The 25725-nt window shown below is 42.2% G+C and overlaps 2 protein-coding genes across 2 annotated transcripts in view; one reads left to right on the top strand and one right to left on the bottom strand.

Annotated features, from left to right (window-relative positions):
- ell (elongation factor RNA polymerase II) overlaps positions 1 to 9463 on the top strand; it is a 46887-nt gene extending 37424 nt beyond the window's left edge. The window contains exons 7-12 of the mRNA XM_084186426.1: positions 3943 to 4069; positions 5190 to 5787; positions 6185 to 6251; positions 6394 to 6565; positions 6713 to 6757; positions 6847 to 9463. Of these exons, the coding sequence (XP_084042552.1) occupies positions 3943 to 4069; positions 5190 to 5787; positions 6185 to 6251; positions 6394 to 6565; positions 6713 to 6757; positions 6847 to 6963 (1126 nt within the window). The 3' untranslated portion in view covers positions 6964 to 9463. The remainder of the gene's footprint in view (positions 1 to 3942; positions 4070 to 5189; positions 5788 to 6184; positions 6252 to 6393; positions 6566 to 6712; positions 6758 to 6846) is intronic.
- The window catches only part of LOC311149299 (uncharacterized protein), a 176407-nt gene that overhangs the window by 55972 nt on the left and 94710 nt on the right, over positions 1 to 25725 (bottom strand). The window lies entirely within an intron of this gene.

Genomic DNA, 25725 nt, shown 5'->3' with positions numbered 1-25725 from the left:
TTTTTCCTTTTAATGTGTACTGTCTTTTTAGTCAACCTCTTTGGCAGTGTGTATCACCAGGATGCGATGATGATGGTACAGTGGCTTGCAAAAGTATTCACCCCCTTGGCATTTTTCCTATTTTGTTGCCTTACAACCTGGAATTCAAATGGATTTTTGGGGGTTTGTATCATTTGATTTACACAACATGCCTACGACTTTGAAGATGCAAAATCTTTTTTTTTGTGAAACAAACAAGAGATAAGACAAAGGATAACCCCCCCCCCCCAATACTTTGTAGAGCCACCTTTTGCAGCAATTACAGCTGCAAGTTTCTTGGGGTATGTCTCTAAGCTTGGCACATCTAGCCACTGGGACTTTTGCCCATTCTTCAAGGCAAAACCGCTCCAGATCCTTCAAGTTGGATGGGTTCCGCTGGAGTACAGCAATCTTTAAGTCATACCACAGATTCTCAATTGGATTAAGGTCTTGGCTTTGACTAGGCCATTCCAAGACATTTAAATGTTTCCCCTTAAACCACTCAAGTGTTGCTTTAGCAGTATGCTTAGGGTCATTGTCCTGCTGGAAGGTGAACCTCTGTCCCAGTCTCAAATCTCTGGAAGACTGAAACAAGTTTCCCTCAAGAATTTCCCTGTATTTAGCGCCATCCATCATTCCTTCAATTCTGACCAGTTTCCCATTCCCTGGGAAAAACATGATGGTGTTCTTGGGGTGATGAGAGGTGTTGGGTTTGCTCCAGACATAGCGTTTTCCTTGATGGCCAAAACGCTCAATTTTAGTCTCATCTGACCAGAGTACCTTCTTCCATATGTTTGGGGAGTCTCCCACGTGCCTTTTGGCGAATACCAAACATGTTTGCTTATTTTCTTCTTTAAGCAATGGCTTTTTTCTGGCCACTCTTCCGTAAAGCCTAGCTCTGTGGAGTGTACTGCTTAAAGTGGTCCTATGGACAGATACTCCAATCTCCGCTGTGGAGCTTTGCAGCTCCTTCGGGGTTATCTTTGGTCTCTTTGTTGCCTCTCTGATTAATGTTGCCTCGTCCGTGAGTTTTGGTGGGCGGCCCTCTCTTGGCAGGTTTGTTGTGGTGCCATATTATTTCCATTTTTAATAATGGATTTAATGGTACTCCGTGGGATGTTCAAAGTTTCTGATATTTTTTTATAACCCAACCCTGATCTGTACTTCTCCACAACTTGGTCTTCATGGTGCCCCTTGCTTAGTGGTTCCCCTTGCTTAGTGGTTCCCCTTGCTTAGTGGTGCCCCTTGCTTAGTGGTGCCCCTTGCTTAGTGGTGTTGCAGACTCTGGGGTCTTTCAGAACAGGTGTGTGTGTGTATATATACACTGCTCAAAAAAATAAAGGGAACACTTAAACAACACATCCTAGATCTGAATGAATGAAATAATCTTATTAAATACTTTTATCTTTACATAGTTGAATGTGCTGACAACAAAATCACACAAAAATGTATCAACCTATGGAGGTCTGGATTTGGAGTCACCCTCAAAATTAAAGTGGAAAACCACACTACAGGCTGATCCAACTTTGATGTAATGTCCTTAAAACAAGTCAAAATGAGGCTCAGTAGTGTGTGTGGCCTCCACGTGCCTGTATGACCTCCCTACAACGCCTGGGCATGCTCCTGATGAGGTGGCGGATGGTCTCTTGAGGGATCTCCTCCCAGACCTGGACTAAAGCATCCGCCAACTCCTGGACAGTCTGTGGTGCAACGTGGCGTTGGTGGATGGAGCGAGACATGATGTCCCAGATGTGCTCAATTGGATTCAGGTCTGGGGAACGGGCGGGCCAGTCCATAGCATCAATGCCTTCCTCTTGCAGGAACTGCTGACACACTCCAGCCACATGAGGTCTAGCATTGTCTTGTATTAGGAGGAACCCAGGGCCAACCGCACCAGCATATGGTCTCACAAGGGATCTGAGGATCTCATCTCGGTACCTAATGGCAGTCAGGCTACCTCTGGCGAGCACATGGAGGGCTGTGCGGCCCCCAAAGAAATGCCACCCCACACCATGACTGACCCACCGCCAAACCGGTCATGCTGGAGGATGTTGCAGGCAGCAGAACGTTCTCCACCGCGTCTCCAGACTGTCACGTCTGTCACATGTGCTCAGTGTGAACCTGCTTTCATCTGTGAAGAGCACAGGGGCCAGTGGCGAATTTGCCAATCTTGGTGTTCTCTGGAAAATGCCAAACGTCCTGCACGGTGTTGGGCTGTAAGCACAACCCCCACCTGTGGACGTCGGGCCCTCATACCACCCTCATGGAGTCTGTTTCTGACCGTTTGAGCAGACACATGCACATTTGTGGCCTGCTGGAGGTCATTTTGCAGGGCTCTGGCAGTGCTCCTCCTTGCACAAAGGCGGAGGTAGCGGTCCTGCTGCTGGGTTGTTGCCCTCCTACGGCCTCCTCCACGTCTCCTGGTGTACTGGCCTGTCTCCTGGTAGCGCCTCCATGCTCTGGACACTACGCTGACAGACACAGCAAACCTTCTTGCCACAGCTCGCATTGATGTGCCATCCTGGATGAGCTGCACTACCTGAGCCACTTGTGTGGGTTGTAGACTCCGTCTCATGCTACCACTAGAGTGAAAGCACCGCCAGCATTCAAAAGTGACCAAAACATCAGCCAGGAAGCATAGGAACTGAGAAGTGGTCTGTGGTCACCACCTGCAGAACCACTTCTTTATTGGGGGTGTCTTGCTAATTGCCTATAATTTCCACCTGTTGTCTATTCCATTTGCACAACAGCATGTGAAATGTATTGTCAATCAGTGTTGCTTCCTAAGTGGACAGTTTGATTTCACAGAAGTGATTGACTTGGAGTTACATTGTGTTGTTTAAGTGTTCCCTTTATTTTTTTGAGCAGTGTATGTGTATATATATATATATATATTATATTATATATGAGATCATGTGACACTTATATTGCACACAGGTAGACTTTATTTAACTAATTATGTGACTTCTGAAGGTAATTGGTTGCACCATATCTTATTTAGGGGCTTCATAGTAAAGGGGGTGAATACATATGCACGCACCACTTTTCCGGTATTTTAATTTTTTAATTTTTTGAAGCAAGTTTTTCACTTCACCAATTTGGACTATGTTGTTTATGTCCATTACATGAAATCAAAAAAATTCAATTTAAATTACAGGTTGTAATGCAACAAAATAGGAAAAACGCCAAGGGGGATGAATACTTTTGCAAGGCACTGTACATGACAGCTATTTGAAAAGGCCGTAAGGCTCTTCTACTTTTTTTTTCTTCCGATGTGCAGTAAACTTAAATGTTGTATAGACCTTTATCTTTTTTCTGCAAAAGCACATGGATGTGTGTTAAACGGATTAGCAAAAACATGGGATTTTGTCATAGGCCTATATGTGAAAACTTGCCTTTTTAATTTTGTTTAACGTTAGTAGCTAGTAGCCTAGTTAAGAATGCATCATGCTATATTGTCACTCTACACTTTAATCTGGAGGTTTAAAATATCCTGCTGGTGGTCAATTTGACCTATTTTAAGAAATGCCATTGGTTGGTGATAAAATAAGATCTTTAATAGGCTGATGGAGAATTTGTTACAGGAAATAATCACTGCCACCTGCTCAGGTTAGCATAGGGTTAATTAAATGTGCCAGGTTATGTAATGGGAACAGTTAACATGTAGCGTTTGATCAAGTCCAACTATGTTGATGATTTTAATTGATTGATGCGCATTTTGAGACGGAGAAAGTTTTAACTTAACATTTTTCTAATGTTCGCAAGTATGGCCCAATGTGCCTCGACCTACTTCAGCAGTAGATTTAACCCAAACTCTGGACGTTTTTCCCCAAATAATGAATGTCTGAATTTTGTGCTCTCAGCAATGTATTATTTATGTCTCTCTGTATGGTGACTCGGCTTCTGTGACCTGCTTTGTTTTAGGAAAATGAGTCAGGCCCAAAGTCAGACTCCGAGCATGACCACCACCACAGTGGCTCCGCCACCTCCAGCTGAGGTCCCACTCCCAGTGAGCCCTCCCAAAGAGCTGGCCAGCAGCTCCCCGTTGCAGGTGAGCCTCCTCTTCTTCCTCCTCTTCTTCCTCCACTTTCTTCTCCTCTTACATTTCAGTCATTTAGCAGATGCTCTTATCCAGAGCGACTTACAGTAGTGAGTGTATACATTTTCATACTTTTTTCTCATACTGGTCCCCCGTGGGAATCGAACCCACAACCCTGGCGTTGCAAGCGTCGTGCTCTACCAACTGAGCTACACGCGCCTCCGCCCCCTTATTCTTCTCCACCTCCTCCTCACAAAGCGTCCTCACAGGGCCTTCCACTGTTTGTGGGCCCATTAGGAGGAGTTGCCAAAGATGTTTATAACTAAACCAAGATGGACCACAGCTTGTCATTTCCAATGGGAACAAATTAGTCATAGTGGGCAGAACAAGCAAGGAGCATTTATACATCCAGTGAAATATCTATCTCATTGTTCTATCTGTGGAGTTACTGTAGATTTTATTATTAGCTCCTTCCCCTCTGGGTTTTCACCTCAGACACCTCATGTCCTTTCCCTTCTGTTCCCTCCCTTACACATTAGAAAATACACACTCCAGTCTCCCCCTCCTTCGTACACACACAAACGCGCAGTGGTGTTGAAAATAGGAAGTTTTGGAACACTAGCTGTAAACAGAAACCCACAGCGGAGCAGTTGTGTATGTGGCCAGTCTGGCTTAGTGAGAGACGTTCGAGGAGTTCTGCCAAACTAAACAGGTTAAGGAGCCGTGCAGGTCCACAGGGCTTCAAACTGGGCCTAGTGTTATTTCAGAACCAAGGACCTCCTGCTCCACTGTGATTAGGTCAGCCACTTCTAAAGTTGTTAGTGTATGCAGGGTCAATTGAAGTCTGCTAGTAATACAATACCATGCATTGTGTGGAAAGGACACAGTCATCATACACCCAGTGTAGCTGAGTTCCCTTTCACTCTGACCTTCTCTGCTTCACACCAGCACAACACATTAACTTCATTTTTGCTCATTTCCATAAGTTAATTCTCAGGATTTTTGTATATATTCTTTATCTTGATGTGTCATTAATAGAAACTATAGCTCATAGTTTTTCTCAGAATCCTTAGAGGGGAAATGAGTCCACATTCCCAGTTTTATTTTGTGCCTCAAACTCTGTTTCTGCCAGAAACGGCCGGCTGCGGATTTCATCGATCCACTGGCCAACAAAAAGCCCAGGATATCACACCTTGCCAACAAGGCAGCAGGACCAATAAATGGCAAGCTGAGTTCCTCTAATGGGAAGGAGGTGAGCGGGGCCGTGGTTGCGTCAGTGGGAGACGGTGTGACGTCCAGCTCCCAGCTCCCCCTGCTGGACATCCCCCGGCCTTTCGACCCACTCTCCGACGTCAGCAACGACTCCAGCCACAATGGCCGGGACTGTGAGGGCCAGGAGGCAGCCGTGGCCGAGAGGCTGAGCCAGCCACCCGTCTTCTCTGGGCCTGCAGCACTGTCCGTACCAAGCCTGGGCCCCTCGTCCCCCAGACACACGGGCCTCGACGGTCCCCGAGGCAAGAGCTCCTCGCCCTCCCTGCACGGCAAGTCCAAGAAGAAGTCCAAAAAACACAAAGACAAGGAAAAGTCCAAGGAGAGAGGAAGGGAGAGGGAAAGAGAAAAGGAGAGGAAGGTAGTCGAGGAGCGAGTTCCTGAACCAAGAAAGGCCTGTGACATCATCACCTCCTGCCCTGACAACCTGAAGAGCAGCAGTATTCCACACAGGAGCACAGGTGAGTTGTCATAGTATAGAGATCTATAGTCATTGTTTGTAGTCATCACATTGGTACTCAGTTAAATTAGGTGACCGATTGGAAAAATTGGGGACCTCTACTGCTAAGCATGATTTCAGCTCATGAATTTTAAACCAGGTAATTCATCAGACATTTTGCACAATGGAAAGACAACACATACTCATCCTTATATTTCACACATCTGATTTGTCCCAATTGAAATGAATTGATAAAATGTATGTATGAACGCTATACCTAGATTACTGCAGTCTGCGTTCTTGTGATTGGAAGCTCTGACTGATGTAAGTGATAATGAATAGTGAGTCTTCATGGATCGGCTTCAATGGAGAAAGGTTTTCAAGGCTATCTTACAAAGTCACCTTGTGCTTCCTTTCAGATCTCAATGGAATGTGCAACAACACCAGTGTTCCTTCGTCATCGACTGAGATGGCAGACTATTTATCGTAAGCGCTTCCTTCCTCTTACAAAACCACAAACATGTATAATGAAATGACTTTGTTTCCAGTAACCAATTCTGACGACATGGAAAGTGCGCAATTGAATCACTCCTCTTTCTTAGTTCTGTGTTCTTTTTCCTCTGAACAGGAAGTATACTGTGATTGGGTCTTCCGAGCAGCGTCAGACCTACAAGAATGACTTTAATACTGAGTACAGTGAGTACCGGGGCCTCCACGCTCGGATAGAGGGCATCACTCGACAGTTCACTGTGCTGGACACTGAGCTCAAGCAGCTCCAACAAGGCACAGACCAGTACAAGGTACGCCCCCTGGAGCATGCTGACTACTGTTCTGCCTAAGCACTTCAGCTGCGCTATGGTGCTGTCCTGAGTTCTTTTTGTTCTAATGTTCAGCTTCAGGATAAAAATTTTGTTAATTGTTTTGTCATTTTGACTTTTCTTTTACAGACAATCCACAATCAGATACTCCAAGAGTATCGTAAAATAAAAAAGGTAAGCTTTGCATCTGGGATCATATTTTTCTCATAAAGCTGCTCAGGTCATTTTTCAACAAATACTGATTGTTTTTCTTTCCCTCACAGACGAATCGAAACTATAGCCAAGAGAAGAACCGCTGTGAATATCTACACAACAAACTGGCACATATAAAGAAACTTATAGCAGAGTATGATCATCAGCAACTTCATAACTGGCACTAGTTTGACATTGTTTTCTCTTTCTCTCTGGAAACCAGACAGAGAAAGAGAAACTGGATTCTGCTTGCTCTAAAAGTACTTGTTAAAGATGCCATGAAGGGAGTATTCCCCTCATTGGGGCCAAAAGCACTAGTGAGGACAAAGCAGACCACATTATATTTTTTCTTTTTTTAAGACTGTGGCATGTTTGGCCAGATCTCTGTGTAGCTACACTGCATCCGGAAAAGCTTTGTGGGGTGTTTCTCATACTCTCAGTCCCACGTTAGTGCACAGAGATTTCTCAGAGTAGAAATGGAAAATCCACATTCTTTGGAGATCTCCAAACAGCCTTTCCTGGTTTGTAGACTGGGGGGTGGTGGTAACACTGAAATGGAGTCGGCAGATCTTAAGCCAAATGCAAATAGTTTGAGAGAAAAAAAAAATGGATTATGTGATATCACGTTTTTTCCCATATATTGAAATGGAAGGTTCTGATGTTGAACTATTTTACTATGTTTTCTTTTTTAATTTATTTTTTTCTTTTTGGACTTACATAGGGGTAACAAGTTATGTTATAATTTTACACTCCTCAATCAGTACTACACAGCAGTGTCTCTTGTTTTTGTCTTCATCTTGAATGTCAGCCAGTATTTTATGCAAAAGCTGCCATCAAATTGTCCATCTGTTGCTGTTCATAATTTGTTTCTTTTTAAAGAGATACAACTATCCCCATCAATTAATAAAGACAACGCTATAAAATCTCCAGTCAGGCTCAGGTGCCTCTGTTTGGCTTTTCTTACATCTTGTTCAGAAGGACATCATGCAAGAGCAGCTGCAGCCTCAGATGATAGGAGCTTAATGATATAAAGGGTTAACACAAGCTGGGAAAGTATTTTTGTGGAAAACTGTAATTATAGTTTTTTCGTATAGTTAGTGATGGTACTTGGCTATGCCCATCTGCTGTGGGGCAAGGTTGTTTTCAGCTTCCCTACACAATTGTTGAGAAGCCAGTTCACTGTCAGTAATTTGCAAGACCCACTCTCCTCCTAAATTGTATCACCTAATGCAAACAGGGAAGATGGAATAATCAGCTTCTTTGACATAATGTAGTCTGTTTAATCATAAATTGGAAGATATTGGTATACCCCACGCAGCAACATTTACTATTGTAACTTTTCTCTCTGTTCAGTGTAGTGGAATATATTGGTAGTTTAAATTCCCTTTTAATCCATGTAAACTATTTGCTCTTAAACAAGCGTTTTTTATTTCCAACCTCTAGTGTTTGTTCATCAACGTGATTGTCAAGATGAATGTTAACCCAGGACCAGCCTCACATCTTCCAAGTGGAGTGGATGACTAAATTCTTCTTCTTGTGTATCTGCCAGGCTAAAGTATTACAGCTCTTTAACGTGTCCTGAAAACACCTGAAATGATCAGAAAAGCTGTAATGTTTTGGAAACTGTTTGTCACTGAGCTCTCAATCACTTAAGTCAAGTTTGGTCTAGTCATCTAATGCATTTCTGATATTGACCATTTTATGTGAATATGAAAAATCTGCACTTTTTTTGCAAATATTACTCTTACCTGGGTTTTGTCCAAATGAGACTTTCACTTTGTCCATCAGTGCATGCTTTATGAATGTCTTACAATGACCAGTATTTGTATCTTTACTTGAAACAGCTGCCGAAGGACATGCAAAGCCCCGATTTAAACCTCAATATGGAAACTGTAAGACCAGCATTAATACCAAAACAAGATGCTCTCCCAGGAATTGACCAAATGGCATAATCCGTTTCACAGTAATTGTTGATTTATTTTGAACATGTCATTTTCAACAGTATTGCCCTATAAAATGTAATCAAGCCTTTGGTTAGGATCAGAGTGGGGCTCTTATTCACTTCAAAGGGGATCTACATGCCTCTGCTCAGATGTTTCCATGTAAGTTTACTGTATCATCACACATGAAAACCAAACACTACACATCATGGCCGACGCTCAGAGATTCATTCGTCACAATGCTGATTACTGGGGCTGACAGATTGCCTCTGGAAAGAGAATGTTGGGGTCTTGTGAATGTTTTGTGACCAGAATCCATTCTTGGCATCGCCCAGTAATGTGGAGCTCTTTAAATAAGAAGCAATTTATCACTGGTCTCATACTCTCATTGTGAGTTGTTTTATAGAGACATTCTGATATGATTACTGTATACTTTTCTCTTGCGGTCAAATCACCTTTGACTCCATTCTCTTCATCAATGAAGATGTTAAATGCATTTGCTCAGATATGGAGCTAGTTGTGTTTAAGTATGAATTGCCAGAACAGAACACCATGGTATGAATTGAATGTGCCAAATGACCTGTTGTATACGTTTTCATATGATTACAAATGCTGCTGTTTTGTTAAAGAGATGGCTTTGGAGAAGAGTCGGGATGTTGGCGCTTAAACCCAAAGCCCACTTTTTGAAACCATAAGGGACTGGGACTGAAATTGATCTTTATTTCAATAAAATTATTTAAAATCCTTATTTTGGGTCATTCTGAGCCAGTTGTTGCACATTGTTATTGTATAGAATTTCAAGCCCACATACCACAGATACATTAATTAAGCGGAATTGAGTTTTGGGGACAATTTGTGAAAAATTACAAATGTTAAATACAGAGGCCAAACATCATGATTTCTCCCCCTGATCAGTCCTGACCTGAGATTTTACTGAATACACAGAAAACATAAAGGTCATGTTCTATAGCTGTTCCCATATAGCTCTAAATTACACATCATTCCTGGTACTTTAATTTCCCAATGTCATAATTTGTTTTACTGGTGAATGTAGTGCGTTTCCTGCCCCATTACTAAATATGATTTTCCCATAATAATTGTGCAGGAAGTTTATATTTAGCCTGTAGACATGAATCATTGGAGCATATTTTCTAGATAGAAAAGTCAAATGTATGTGGAATGTATGTTTTCTTTCCATTGTATCTTGTCGCACCTGTCCTTGATCAATATTATGTGCTTACTTACCATTGTAAAGAAGCAACATCATGGCATGTAGAGATGACAGCAGTACAGTAGTTAACACAGAATCCTCTAGGGGGAAGCAGTACTTCATTTATAGACTTCAGTTTGTCTCCAATACTTTTTCAACCTGGAGAAGGCTTGTATGTGCAGCATCAAGACCATTGGATTTGGAGCTAACACTGAGGTGTAGTGTGAGAGGTTACATTATCAAATCAATCTTTATTTATACAGCACATTTCAGACATGGAATGCAACGCAATGTGCTTCACAGGAAAAAACTAATAAAAATCTATGAAAAGAAAAACTGAAATATTTACTACACAACAAACAAGAGGATAAAAAATAAAAGAATAACACAAACTGAATGACTAAAAAGCACCCTAAGGAAAAGCAAAGCTGAAAAGGTGTGTTTTAAGATCTCTTTTAAATATCTCTACAGTTTCGGCCCCCTCAGGTTCTCTGGCAGGCCATTCCAGGGGCTGGGGGCATAGTAACTAAAGGCTGCCTCTCCATGCCTCTTGGTCCTAGGCTTTGGGATAGTTAAAAGGCCAGTGATAGAGAATCTGAGGGACCTACCATGTCTGACATGTATTGGAGTGCACAATCGTGGATTGATTTAAAAACCAATAGAAGAATCTTAAAATGTATTCTAAAACTCACAGGCAGCCAGTGCAGAGACCTTAAAACCGGTGTAATGTGTGCTCTCCGTCTGGTCTTGGTCAGTTGACCAATGGCTTTCTTGGGTAGACCAGACAGGAGAGCATTACAGAGAGAAACAGCCATACCTTGGCAATGTTCCTCAGGTGGTAAAAAGCTATTTTGGTCACGTTCCTAATGTGTGATTTGAAATTGAGTTCAGAATCTAAAATGACACCAAGGTTTTTAACCTGGTGTTTTATCTTTATTGCCCATGAATTAAAATGTGCGGCCAGATTCTCTCTCTGTGCTTTGGCTCCAACAATAAGTACCTCGGGCTTGTCTTGATTTAGCTGGAGGAAGTTGTGAGCCATCCAAGTATTTAAATCACTAATACAGTCTAATAATTTATCCGTGGAGCTAAAATCCTCTGGTGACACAGAAATGTAATGTTGTGTATTGTCTGCATAGTAGTGAAAATCAATGCTGTTCTTTCTGATAACGCTGCCAAGGAGTAACATACAGTGGGGGAAAAAAGTATTTAGTCAGCCACCAATTGTGCAAGTTCTCCCACTTAAGAAGATGAGAGAGGCCTGTAATTTTCATCATAGGTACACGTCAACTATGACAGACAAATTGAGATTTTTTTTCTCCAGAAAATCACATTGTAGGATTTTTAATGAATTTATTTGCAAATTATGGTGGAAAATAAGTATTTGGTCACCTACAAACATGCAAGATTTCTGGCTCTCACAGACCTGTATCTTCTTCTTTAAGAGGCTCCTCTGTCCGCCACTTGTTACCTGTATTAATGGCACCTGTTTGAACTTGTTATCAGTATAAAAGACACCTGTCCACAACCTCAAACAGTCACACTCCAAACTCCACTATGGCCAAGACCAAAGAGCTGTCAAAGGACACCAGAAACAAAATTGTAGACCTGCACCAGGCTGGGAAGACTGAATCTGCAATAGGTAAGCAGCTTGGTTTGAAGAAATCAACTGTGGGAGCAATGGCCCCATTCATTCTTTCCTTTACATGGATCAGTCGTCCTGGTCCCTTTGCAGAAAAACAGCCCCAAAGCATGATGTTTCCACCCCCATGTTTCACAGTAGGTATGGTGTTCTTTGGATGCAACTCAGCTCTCTTTGTCCTCCAAACAAGACGAGTTGAGTTTTTACCAAAAAGTTCTATTTTGGTTTCATCTGACCATATGACATTCTCCCAATCCTCTTCTGGATCATCCAAATGCACTCTAGCAAACTTCAGACGGGCCTGGACATGTACTGGCTTAAGCAGGGGGACACGTCTGCCACTGCAGGATTTGAGTCCCTGGCGGCGTTGTGTGTTACTGATGGTAGGCTTTGTTACTTTGGTCCCAGCTCTCTGCAGGTCATTCACTAGGTCCCCCCGTGTGGTTCTGGGATTTTTGCTCACCGTTCTTGTGATCATTTTGACCCCACGGGGTGAGATCTTGCGTGGAGCCCCAGATCGAGGGAGATTATCAGTGGTCTTGTATGTCTTCCATTTCCTAATAATTGCTCCCACAGTTGATTTCTTCAAACCAAGCTGCTTACCTATTGCAGATTCAGTCTTCCCAGCCTGGTGCAGGTCTACAATTTTGTTTCTGGTGTCCTTTGACAGCTCTTTGGTCTTGGCCATAGTGGAGTTTGGAGTGTGACTGTTTGAGGTTGTGGACAGGTGTCTTTTATACTGATAACAAGTTCAAACAGGTGCCATTAATACAGGTAACGAGTGGAGGACAGAGGAGCCTCTTAAAGTAGAAGTTACAGGTCTGTGAGAGCCAGAAGTCTTGCTTGTTTGTAGGTGACCAAATACTTATTTTCCACCATAATTTGCAAATAAATTCATTAAAAATCCTACAATGTGATTTTCTGGAGAAAAAAAATCTCAATTTGTCTGTCATAGTTGACGTGTACCTATGATGAAAATTACAGGCCTCTCTCATCTTTTTAAGTCGGAGAACTTGCACAATTGGTGGCTGACTAAATACTTTTTCCCCCCACTGTAGATGTGGAGGAAAGTTTACGGGGGTAGGATTTATCAGGCCATCAATGGTCGAGAAGAGCACTCTCAAATGATTCTGATTATTAGTGATCAAGTTAGAAAAATGACCCCCGTCTGGCATTTCTAATTGCCTTGTTATATATGCTAAGATGCTCTCTCAGAATATCAATAATGGACCTGCAACTTTGACTTTCTCCACTTCCACTCTGCAATTATAACCCCTAGCCACAGAAATCTCAATTCTGTTCAATATCCATGGACGGCAAAGGCCAGGAAAACACAATCAGTAAGTACACTTATCAGAATACCATTCCATAGGTTGTATGTGCTGTGCTTTTTAATGATTCTGTTGAGCTTCACTGTATCCCACAGGATTGTTTACTGTTTTCCTGCCTGCCACACTCATGGGTGAAACTGAAATGTGGCTCCAAAAAAGGCATTGGCATGGCAGTGTGGGCAGGAGTTGGATCTGAGTGGTGACCAGGGGCAGCAATCTGACTCACTGTGTGAAAGATCTTAGAAATCCATACAGTGTACCAGTTGGCCAGGTTTAGCTGCCTCGGCCCCCGTCCGAATGTTGGCCTCAGCTCAGGGAGCTGGATGGGTGTCAGCGAGTTCAGTTTGGCAGCCTGCCATCTTCCCCTGCTCCTGGTGGACTCCAGGCCAACCCCCTCAACATACAACACCACCACACACTATTCAGCCTCTCTACAGAGCCCCTGACATGTTTACAACCACACCAGAGATTAAGGGCTCTCTTGCCTGTGTGTTCATGGGTCTGCCAGTAAGGCACAATCCTTTCATTTGTCTCAGTCCTTAGGATGGGGCTGAGATATGTTCTCTAGACAAGTAGCACAGATCAATACCCTAATTTGGGAAAGTAGGTCATGTTTAAGCGTAACTGGCCAGTTTAATGACCTCCATATTTCAAATCAAATCCCAAATCAAATTTTATTTGTCACATACACGTTTAGCAGATGTTATTGTGGGTGTTGAGAAATGGTTGTGTTTCTAGCTCTGACAGTGCAGTAATATCTAACAAGTAATATCTAACAATTTCACAACATATACCCAATACACACAAATCTAAGTAAAGCAACAGAATTAAGAATATATAAATACATATATGGACGAGCAATGTCAGAGCGGCATAGACTAAGATACAGTAGAATAGTATAGAATACAGTATATACATATGAGATGAGTAATGCAAGATATGTAAACATTATTAAAGTGACTAGCGTTCCATTTATTAAAGTGGCCAGTGATTTATAATCTATGTATATAGGCAGCAGCCTCTAATGTGCAAGTGAAGGCTATTTAACAGTCTGATGGCCTTGAGATAGAAGCTGTTTTTCAGTCTCTCGGTCCCAGCTTTGATGCACCTGTACTGACCTCGCCTTCTGGATGATAACGGGGTGAACAGGCAGTGGCTCGGGTGGTTGTTGTCCTTGATGATCTTTTTGGCCTTCCTGTGACATCGGGTGCTGTAGCTGTCCTGGAGGGCTGGTAGTTTGCCCTCGGTTATGCGTTGGGCAGACCGCACCACCCTCTGGAGAGCCCTGCGGTTGCGGGCAGTGCAGTTGCCGTACCAGGCGGTGATACAGCCCGACAGGATGCTCTCAATTGTGCATCTGTAAAAGTTTGTGAGGGTTTTAGGTGCCAAGCCAAATTTCTTCAGCCTCCTGAGGTTGAAGAGGCGCTGTTGCGCCTTCTTCACCACACTGTCTGTGTGGGTGGAGCATTTCAGTTTTTCAGTGATGTGTATGCCGAGGAACTTGAAGCTTTCCACTTTCTCCACTGCGGTCCCGTCAATGTGGATGGGGGGGGCTCCCTCTGCTGTTTCCTGAAGTCCACGATCATCTCCCTGTCGGCTGTCTCGTCGTTGTTGGTAATCAAGCCTACTACTCTTGTGTCGTCTGCAAACATGATGATTGAGTTGGAGGCGTGCTTGGCCATGCAGTCATGGGTGAACAGGGAGTACAGGAGGGGGCTGAGCACGCACCCTTGTGGGGTCCCAGTGTTGAGGATCAGCGAAGTGGAGGTGTTGTTTCCTACCTTCACCACCTGGGGGCGGCCCGTCAGGAAGTCCAGGACCCAGTTGCACAGTGCGGGTTTCAGACCCAGGGCCTCGAGCTTAATGATGAGCTTGGAGGGTACTATGGTGTTGAATGCTGAGCTATAGTCAATGAACAGCATTCTTACATAGGTATTCCTCTTGTCCAGATGGGATAGAGCAGTGTGCATTATGATGGCGATTGCATCGTCTGTGGATCTATTGGGGCGGTAAGCAAATTGAAGTGGGTCTAGGGTGGCAGGTAAGGTAGAGGTGATATGATCCTTGCCTCTCAAAGCCCTTCATGATGACAGAAGTATTTGTTAATCATTACACAATGGGTCAACGCATATGCACAGACTCAACAGTTGGCTTATTCAATAGAAATGCTGCTGCTAAAGGATGGTGGATCAGGCCAGTTTAAGAAAGAGATGCAGAGGGGATGCCTGATTTACCCTGACAACCGCATCCATGGCAGCATGCAACTTCCAGGACAACAGCATAGCTATCTAGCTACAGGTACCACGTTGATGTACAGCATAAGGAACCACAGAGCCAGAATTTGACAGAAAACAATGTTTTGGCTGGACAGGAAATCTAAAGGGTTGAATCTTGTATGAGATTTGTACTGTATATGTAACTGGGGTCAGTGTGCTGCTAACACAGGGTTTCCTGTCATCAAGCTTTGATTATTTGAATCAGCTGTGTACTGCTAGGGCAGAAAAACTAAACATGCACACTTTGGGGTCCCCAGGACCAAGTTTGGGAAACGCTGTGTTAACAGCTTAGCTTCCTCCACTGTCCGATTGCCCCATGCTGGGCACGAACCAGTGATCCTCTGCTTCGCAACACACGTGACCACCCTCCTTGACAACTTGTAAACCGATTGAGCCATACAAAAGGTACCTCTTGGATGGCTCCATTGGTGACATTTCAAGCTAGCTGTGGAGTGAGCGATACGTTCTTCACTTACGATGAGTGCAAGATAGTTATTCATGAGAAAAGGCTTTTTAAATTATTAGGCCTTTTTATTGGTGTCATCATACCATTGACTCCCAATTGCCATACAAACATCATCAACAAGTCATTAAGGCCTCTTGGATTACAAAATATAAATAATTTCATAAATCATTGCTGATATTTAAATTAATTTACAATGTGGACGGTCTTACAAAAGCTAAACAAACTAAATTCATTGAAATAATTTGTCTTGTAAAGACATCAGGATTTCCATTAACAAAATATCCCTGATAGTTTGTGATGTTATATTCCATATCAAGGAGAACACAGCTTTGCATGTCCTATGTTGTTCTAGAATGTGTCTCAGTTGCAGGATTCGCCCCCCTGCTGTTGTGAGTGTGTGTGCGCGTTCATGCTTCAGCAGATTAGAGCGCAAACTGCAGATGCAGCTGCAGAACTGGCAGGAGTATGCCTCATAGTTTTTGTGTGTGCAGCAGTGCTGCAGATAGGTTGAATGATGGGTGAAGCTCCCTCCACAGCCCTCCTCCAGGCAGACGGTCCTGCCTCCCTTGTGGAACTGCACATGGTCCCTGAGTGACACCTCCCATTTAAAGGTGCGACCACAAATGGTGCAACCCAAGGGGTAATCTGTGGAGTGGACTTTTTGATGCTTGGTCAGGCAGCCTGCCCGCTTGAAGCCTTTACCACACTGGTCACAGGCGAAGGGAAGAACATCTTCATGCACCACCGGATGCTGGTTGACAACACCTTGCAGCTTAAAGCTTTTGCCGCCGTTCCTGCAACCCCCCCCTTTTATCCATTTTGCTGGTCTCTTGTGTTTATTAAATTAAATCACAACATTCTCTTTGCAATTTTGGGTAGAAAACCAATAGCTTTTGCTCAACTGTGGTCAATCCAGTCCTCCATGAAAGCAATTCAGTTTGTCCTTCTCTTAGCAACCTAATTCTTCAACCCAACTCTCTTTGAAAAGTCAAAAAAATGTCAGCTCTCTGAGAGGGCTATCCATATGGTGCAATTCTCATATGAAGACTTTTCCTATAAGCCCAAATCTTTGATGGAGAAATGGGCTAGTGACTACAATGTTGTGAAAACCCTAATAAAATAATACAATTATAAACCATTGCATGGCAGTCGTATGTTTTCAATACAATTACCACTGCAAAACACTCTACAATGTGTGTTTGGGACTTTTCCCACTGAAGACCATAAGATTGAAACCATTAAAACTGCTGTAGCCTAATGGTTTGCTTGTTCACTAGGAACGGTCTAACCAATCCAGACCTTTTTTTGAACAGAATAAACCACACACAGAGGGGCCGTTTCCTGGACACAAATTAAGCCTAAGAGTAGGAAAAACGTAATTGCTTTCATGGAGGACTGGCTTGACTTGTGAGGATGACCATACAATTTATTTTCATCATGAGCAAAAGCTATTGGTTTTCTACCCAAAGTTGCAAAGAAAATGTTGTGATCCATTTAAGAAACACAAGAGACCAGCAACATGGATAAAATAGTGTGGTGACAGTAGCAGGAACAGTGGGCAAAACGTGGTACTTTCACACTAATTATTATGGTAAATAATGCAAGCAATTTCAATGGCTATTTCTCTGAACAGGGGAAAAAAACGTCACCAGATTCACAGAGAATACATTTGAAAGGATGAAGAAGCAATACTCCAAGCAGCAGATGCATACTACTTGTCAAACATAGAGAACTGATACTGTATACTGGTTGTTGGGGTGGGATTGGCGTGGGTAGTGGGGGGTCCGTGGGTGGCTTTTGATAATTTAATTGGATTCTCAATGTCTTCTTCATTGTTAGATGGAATTATAGTCCAAATCAGATGTTAGGTACTATATTTATTGAAGATTATATGAATCCTGTAAATTAATATAGCTAATTTGGGTGCATTATAAATTAGCTTAATTTCTCAGCGATCAAAGTATATTTCAACAAAATAATGTTTCAGGAATGCTAATCTTATCTGTTTCTAACTACAGAAACGATTTCAGAACAATCTGAGATGGTGGCTGTCGAAATCCTCTTTCTTGTGCTTTTTGAGATGGAATGACTCCTGTCACTGTCATTGGGCATTATCATTCTCTTCCCTATATACCTTGAGGATCAAAAGGCATTGGGTCAGGGAGGGTATCTCGCTGTTGGCTCTCCCTCAATGAAATGCTGTGATATAACAATTTTAAGTCAATCAATGTTGAGTTGTTAAATCCCAATGTAGACATACTGTAGATCAGGGGTACTCAACTCTTACTGTACGAGGTCCGGAGCCTGCTGGTTTTTTGTTCTATCAGATAATTAATTGCACACACCTGGAAAGATGTGTCACGATCGTCGGATACAGAGGACCAAGGCGCAGCGTTGAAGGCGAACATACTTTTTATTTAATGATTACACAAACACAACAACAAACGATAACGTGACATCCTCAGTCTAACACAAACCACACTGGAACAAGATCCCCACAAACACTGTGGGAACACAGCCTGTCTAAATATGGTTCCCAATCAGAGACAACCAGTAACAGCTGACACTCGTTGCCTCTGATTGAGAACCACTCTGGCCAACATAGAAATACATGAACTAGAAAAACGAAGAACACTCACACCCTGGCTCAACATACAAGCCTCCCCAGAGCCAGGGCGTGACAGTATGCAGTGGAATTGGCTTCGAGGTCCAGAGTTGAGTTTGAGGGCTGTAGATGCCTATACATTTAAATAAACTACCATGTAAAATGTAATACAGTGAGGCTCACAGTAAAACCATAAGCAGTAAAATTGGAGTCAGGATCAGAGCCCTGGAAACCTGCTGCCAAAACGTAGCTGGTTAGTTGTGTCGGATTAGTTAGCTACATCCAAAATACACTACATGACCAAAAGTATGTGGACACCTGCTCGTCGAACATCTCATTCCAAAATCATGGGCATTAATATGAAGTTGGTCCCCCCTTTGCTGCTATAACAGCCTCTACTCTTCTGGGAAGGCTTTCCACTAGATGTTGGAACATTGCTGCGGGGACTTGCTTTCATTCAGCCACAAGCGATTAGGCCTGGCTTGCAGTAGGCGTTCCAATTCATCCCAAAGGTGTTTGATGGGGTTTCTGTACTTGCTTTGTGATCAGGGGCATGAAAAAACAGCCCCAGACCCTTATTCCTCCTCCACCAAACTTCACAGTTGGCACTATGCATTGGAGAAGGTAGTATTCTCCTGGCATCCGCCAAACCCAGATTCGTCCATCGGACTGCCAGATGGTGAAGCGTGATTCATCACTCCAGAGAACTACTGCTCCAGAGTTCAATGGCAGCGAGCTTTACACCACTCCAGCCGATGCTTGGTATTGCGTATGGTGATCTTAGGCTTCTGTGTGGCTGCTTGGCCATGAAAATCAATTTCATGATGCTCCCAACAAACAGTTATTGTACTGATGTTACTTCCAGAGGCAGTTTGGAACGCGGTAGTGAGTGATGCAACCGAGGACAGACGATTTATACACGCATCAGCACTCGGTGGTCCCGTTCTGTGAGCTTGTGTGGCCTACCACTTTGTGGCTGAGCCGTTGTTGCTCCTAGATGCTGAAAGTCACTGAACTCTTCTGTATGGGCCATTCTACTGCCAATGTTTGTCTATGGAGATTGCATGGCTATGTGCTCGATATTATACACCCGTCAGCAACGGGTGTGGCTGAAATAACCAAATCCACTAATTTGAAGAGGTGTCCACAAACTTTTGGTGATGTAGTGTACACTACCGGTCAAAGGTTTTAAAACACCTACTCATTCAAGTGTTTTTCTTTATTTTTACTATTTTCTACATTGTAGAAACATCAAAACTATGAAATAACACACATGGAATCATATAGTAACCAAAAAAGTGTTAAACAAATCCAAATATATTTTATATTTCAGATTCTTCAAATAGCCACCCTTTGCCTTGATGACAGCTTTGCACACTCTTGGCATTCTCTCAACCAGCTTCATGAGGTAGTCACCTGGAATACATTTCAATTAACAGGTGTGCCTTCTTAAAAGTTAATTTGTGGAATTGATTTCCTTCTTAATGTGTTTGAGCCAATCAGTTGTGTTGTGAAAAGGTAGGGACAGCCCTATTTGGCAAAAGACCAAGTCCATATTATGGCAAGAACAGCTCAAATAAGCAAAGAGAAACGACAGTCCATCATTACTTTAAGACATGAAGGTCAGTCAATCAGGAAAATGTCAAGAACTTTGAAAGTTTCTTCAAGCGCTATGATGAAACTGGCTCTCATGAGGACCGCCACAGGAATGGAAGACCCAGAGTTACCTCTGCTGCAGAGGATAAGTTCATTAGAGTTACCAGCCTCAGAAATTGCAGCCCAAATAAATGCTTCACAGAGTTCAAGTAACAGACACATCTCAACATCAACTGTTCAGAGGAGACTTTGTGAATCAGGCCTTCATGGTCGAATTGCTGCAAAGAAACCACTACTAAAGGACACCAATAATAAGAAGAGACTTGCTTTGGCCAAGAAACACAAGCAATGGACATTAGACCGGTGGAAATTTGTCCTTTGGTCTGGAGTCCAAATTTGAGATTTTTGGGTCCAACCGCTGTGTCTTTGTGAGACGCGGTGTGGGTGAACGGATGATCTCTGCATGTGTATTTCCCACCGTAAAGCATGGCAGAGGAGGTGTTATGGTGTGGGGGTGCTTTGCTGGTGACACTGTCTGCGATTTATTTAGAATTCAAGGCACACTTAACCAGCATGGCTACCACAGCATTCTGCAGCGATATGCCATTCCATCTGGTTTGGGCTTAGTGGGTCTATCATTTGTTTTTCAACAGGACAATAACCCAACACACCTCCAGGCTGTGTAAGGGCTATTTTACCAAGAAGGAGAGTGATGGAGTGCTGCATCAGATGTCCTGGCCTCCACAATCCCCCGACCTCAACCAAATTGAGATGGTTTGGGATGAGTCGGACCGCAGAGTGAAGGAAAAGCAGCCAACAAGTGCTCAGCATATGTGGGAACTCCTTCAAGACAATTGGAAAAGCATTCCAGGTGAAGCTGGTTGAGAGAATGCCAAGAGTGTGCAAAGCTGTCATCAAGGCAAAGGTTGGCTACTTTGAAGAATCTCAAATATAAAATATATTTAGATTTGTTTAACACTTTTTTGGTTACTACATGATTCCATATGTGTTATTTCATAGTTTTGATGTCTTCACTATTATTCTACAATGTAGAAAATAGTAAAAATAAAGAAAAACTCTTGAATGAGTAGGTGTTCTAAAACTTTTGACCGGTAGTGTATATCTAACCTAGCTAAAGCGCTAGCTAGCTGGGTCATTCTACAGATTCGGTGCCTTTTGTGATTGAGGAGGATGAAACAATGAACATTAAAATCTTAAGCTTTTTTTTATTTGATGTGACAAAGTAATGTGTGTACTTGATAGAAAATACCTTTTCCCATCTCAATGTAGAGTATTAAGTTATTATTCTGTATTATTTTCTCAAACAAGTCCCAATTTAATTCAACCCCGTCACAGTCATTTTGTTATTCAACTATTCATTTTTCCAATAAGCTTGAGATCAGCTTCTGGCATAATCTCACAGTTTAGATGTCCCTTGTAAATAATGGCATATTGTAATTAAAGAGAAAATCAAGAAAAACTGACCAGCACCATCCTTTCCAGTTTACGATGAAGAAATTTCTAATCTAACTCCACATTTTCGCAAGAAATGTGCAAGAATGCAGCGTAATTCCTGACAAAATTGAAATAGCCTTATTTACCCTGATTTAATACACACAATAAAAACACTATTGATGTTATATTTTGTGTATTTAATACAAAAATGTAAAAAAATAATCTCGTAACAGGGATGAATGCACCGCAACAGGGTTGAAAATCATGTAACAGGGTTGAGTGAAAAGCATCACGTGTCATATGTTTTATCTTTTGAGATCACTAACATGTTGCCATTTTTTTAACATTTTAAACATTTTTAAACCTACTGTCAACATAGCTTTTAAAATCTAAAGAATCTAGATGAAAGCTAGACAGAGTAAAACACATTAATGAACTAATAACAGTAACAACATTTCATTGATTTCATAAAAATATCCATCTGATAATGGCAGGAGTCTGTTTGAACATTGAGCAAACATCTTAACATTGATAACCTATATAGGTCACATGTTGCCATTTTTTAACATTTTAAACTACTGTCAACATAGCTTTTAAAGTTTAAACAATCAAGATGAAATCTAGACAGATTAAAACACATTAATAAACTAACAACAGTTACAACATTTCATTGATTTCATAGAAATATCCAGAGTAATGGCAGGAATGTCTGTGTTGTTTGAATGTTTGAACATTAAGCAAACATCTTAACATTAATAACCTATAGGTAAGCCTACAGTTTGTTCACCATTTTTACTGAGAGAGCCTAGCCCACACTTCCTTCTGTATTTCCATGTGCCTAGAAGTCACCGGTTTAGGGGGATCAATGTGTTCCAAGATGTCCTCAAATGGATACCACAGGATATCATCAAGAAGTGGCCAGAAGTACCTATTTGGTCCAGCACAGCACATGCATTTGACCTGCACATGGGATTCATCTGTGGCTAGAATTATTCCGGGATAGAAATCGTCATCATATTTGGCCACGCACCATTTCCCGCATATGTCTGGATTTGCCCAATCAACCTCCCTCTGTGACACGACTGATGTAACTTTAAGGGTAAATGTGAAATGTTGTGTATTGAAACACTGGCATTCCAGTTTCTTGTTGTGGACTGTGCACATACAGCTTACATCACGGTAGGCAATTTGCCTTGCAGCCACACAAACAACTTGGTGGATCCGCATTGTGGATGGAACTACTGGCAAATCTTTGCCTTTCTGCTGCTGTTTTTGCCATTGTTGAATCTGAAATTGTAGGTCAAGGTCAAGTCAATGACCAGTTTACTCTCCAAAACTAATTACTGTATCCTTTTAATCACTATGTAGTAAAATGAACGTGAACTTGCAGATAATACTCCTAAATATGTCAGTACAAACCAGTCGGCTAGTGAACATGAACCCCTCACGCACCAGTTGCCAAGGCAGTATACTGTATGTCTTTTTAGACTAGTCTTCATTTACATTCTCTAGTCTTTTTATGCATTACCAAATTAAGCTTTAAAGCAACAAAACTTTATTTTCTGTTGATTGTGTGTCCATGACCACCACCACCTCGTGTCTTAAAGATCTTACATTTCCAGGAGAATTACCTGACCACCGGCGCGCGGATGTCCCTCACCTTCCTCTCTATGTGTGTTTCCTTTCTGCTGCTGTTTTTTCCATTGTTGAATCTGAAATTGTAGGTCAAGGTCAAGTCAATGACCTGCTTACTCTTCAAGACTAAATATTGTATCCTTTTAATCACTATGTAGTAAAATGAACATGAACTTGCAGATAGTACTCCTAAATATGTCAATGTATATAGGAGAGAGAACAAATTAATTGTCACTTTTTTAAAGTTATTATTTTCAAAAATTCCTCGTACTTTTAGTTGATACTGTAAAACCGTAAACAACAAACATTCAACAAGAAAATATGATTGGTATTAAGCAATATACATTAAATATTGCTAAGATTTAACAGCTATTCAACCCTGTAACAGCCATTCAACCCCGTAACATTGAAAAATGTGATGGGGTTGAATGTGACAGGGTTGAAGATGTTGTGCTAATCTGTTGCTAATTCGGGATGCTAGCAGCTAGCAGTGTGCCACATGGCCTTATTCAACAAAATACATTGTTATACTTCATAGCTATAAAAACAATTATTGGTAAAATCTTAACTATGAATTCCCCCCCCCCCCAACAGAGTTGAATACCTGAGATTGACAAAGCCCATATGTGCTTAAAAAACATGAAATATTTATAAAAAGTGAGAGAGCAGCTTACCACACCAGGCTTCTCTGAAGACTTGTATTATGTCACTTCCTCATAAATGATGTCCACAGGATCAAACCATTATTTAATTGTGAGTGGGGGTATTGTTGCGTTACGGGGTTGAAAGAAATACAAGGACAGGGGTAAAAGCCTGAATTTCTCAGAAAATAAAATGTCTTATGCTGAGAAAATGGATTATGCATAATAAGGGGGCATATACAATTAATTTAACAAAAAAAAGCATTATTATTTAACACTGTGTACTCAAAATGAGTCACGCCATTTGCATGATAGTCAATAGGGACAGGTGAAATTCTTAATACTCCTAAGAAAAGCAAACATATAAGTATTGAAATTCATCTCTTTTTAAAATCATATTCTCTACTCCATATTAAAAACATGTAAAACTTTGAAATGTTGTAATTTAAGTGTAGTTTGATAAATGTTCTGACAAGTTATAACACTAGTACATCTTGGGACACTGACAATACTGAAATGTCACCGAATCTGTAGAATGACCCAGCTACTCACCTTAGTGCAGACAAAATGTTTTTTTTACAGTTCTACACACTTATATTAACATTACTGTCATCTCTTTCGCAAAGTGTTATCCTCGGTTTTAGGAATGGCATACACCAACCGGACACCCGGCCAGAACTCTTGAATGACCCAATATGTCATGGTTAGTTGTTGTCTTAACTTTAACGGCATCTCTCCCAACTCTACCTGCAGAGCTGCCACCGGGGAGGTCCCAACTGCTCCACCACATATTCATAGAGCTTGTGCCTGCCCCAGGAGCATCTTTTCAGGAGCATCTATCTTTTCACGGTCACCATTTTGGTAGATTTTAAGCAAGTTGTGCCTTCTTTCCTGATTGGTGCAGCCGGGTCTTATTAATTAGGAAAGATAGTGTAAAATAATTTGCAACGGAAAAGGGAAAAAAGCATTTCTTATTGGGCTAGTACCTTCCCATTTCTGACCATTTTTGTCCTTTCATGCCTACTGAACACCACTCTGGTTGAGTACTGCAAATTGGCATCTGTGTAGCAGCCCGGGGTGAGAAAGAATTGGAGGAGACCCAGGTGAGAGTTCTACTGCCTCCGCCCAAGGCCTGGGCTGTTGCGGGTGGTAGAACTCCTGCCTCATCGACTACGGCAGTGGTTTTCAAAGTTCTCTTTGGGGACCCCCAGTTTCACAATTAGGTTGTAGCCCTGAACTACACTAAACAAAAATATAAACGCAACATGCAACAATTTCAAATATTTTACTGAGTTACAGTTCATATAAGGAAATCAGTCAATTCAAATAAATTCATTCAGCCCTAATCTAAGGATTTCACATGACTGGGAATACAGATGCATTTGTTGGTCACAGATACCTTTTTTTTTTAAGTAGGGGCGTGGATCAGAAAACTAGTCAGTATCTGGAGTGACCACCATTTGGCTCATGCAGCGTGACACATCTCCTTTGTATAGAGTTGATCAGGTTGGTGATTGTGGCCTGTGGAATGTTGTCCCACTGGATATTGGTGGCAACTTGAACACGCTGTTGTACACGTCGATCCAGACTCTAGAGCATCCCAAACATGCTCAATGGGTGATATGGCTCATAAGTACGCAGGCCATGGAAGAACTGGGACATTTTCAGTTTCCAGGAATTGTGTACAGATCCTTATGACATGGGGCCATGCATTATCATGATGCCGCCGGATGAATGGGCCTCAGGATCTCGTCACGGTAACTGTGTATTCAAATTGCCATCGATAAAATGCAATTGTGTTTCTTGTCCTTAGCTTATGCCTGCCCATACCATAACTTTCATCATGTTCACAACGTTGATATCTGCAAACCACTCACCCACACGACGCCATACACATTGTCTGCCATCTGCCCGGTATAGTTGAAACCGGAATTCATCCACACACCTCCAGCGTGCCAGTGGCCATCGAAGGCAAGCATTTGCCCACTGAAGTCGGTTACTACGCCGAACTGCAGACAGGTCAAGACCCTGGTGACCGTTTCTGACAGTTTGTGCAGACATTCTTCGGCTGTGCAAACCCACAGTTTCATCAGCTGTCCGGTGGCTGGTCTCAGACGATCCCGCAGGTGAAGAAGCCGGATGTGGTGGTCCTG

Source organism: Coregonus lavaretus, assembly GCF_964263955.1.
Source record: "Coregonus lavaretus genome assembly, chromosome: 21".
Lineage (NCBI taxonomy): Eukaryota > Metazoa > Chordata > Actinopteri > Salmoniformes > Salmonidae > Coregonus > Coregonus lavaretus.
This window is presented reverse-complemented; position numbering and strand designations above follow the sequence as displayed.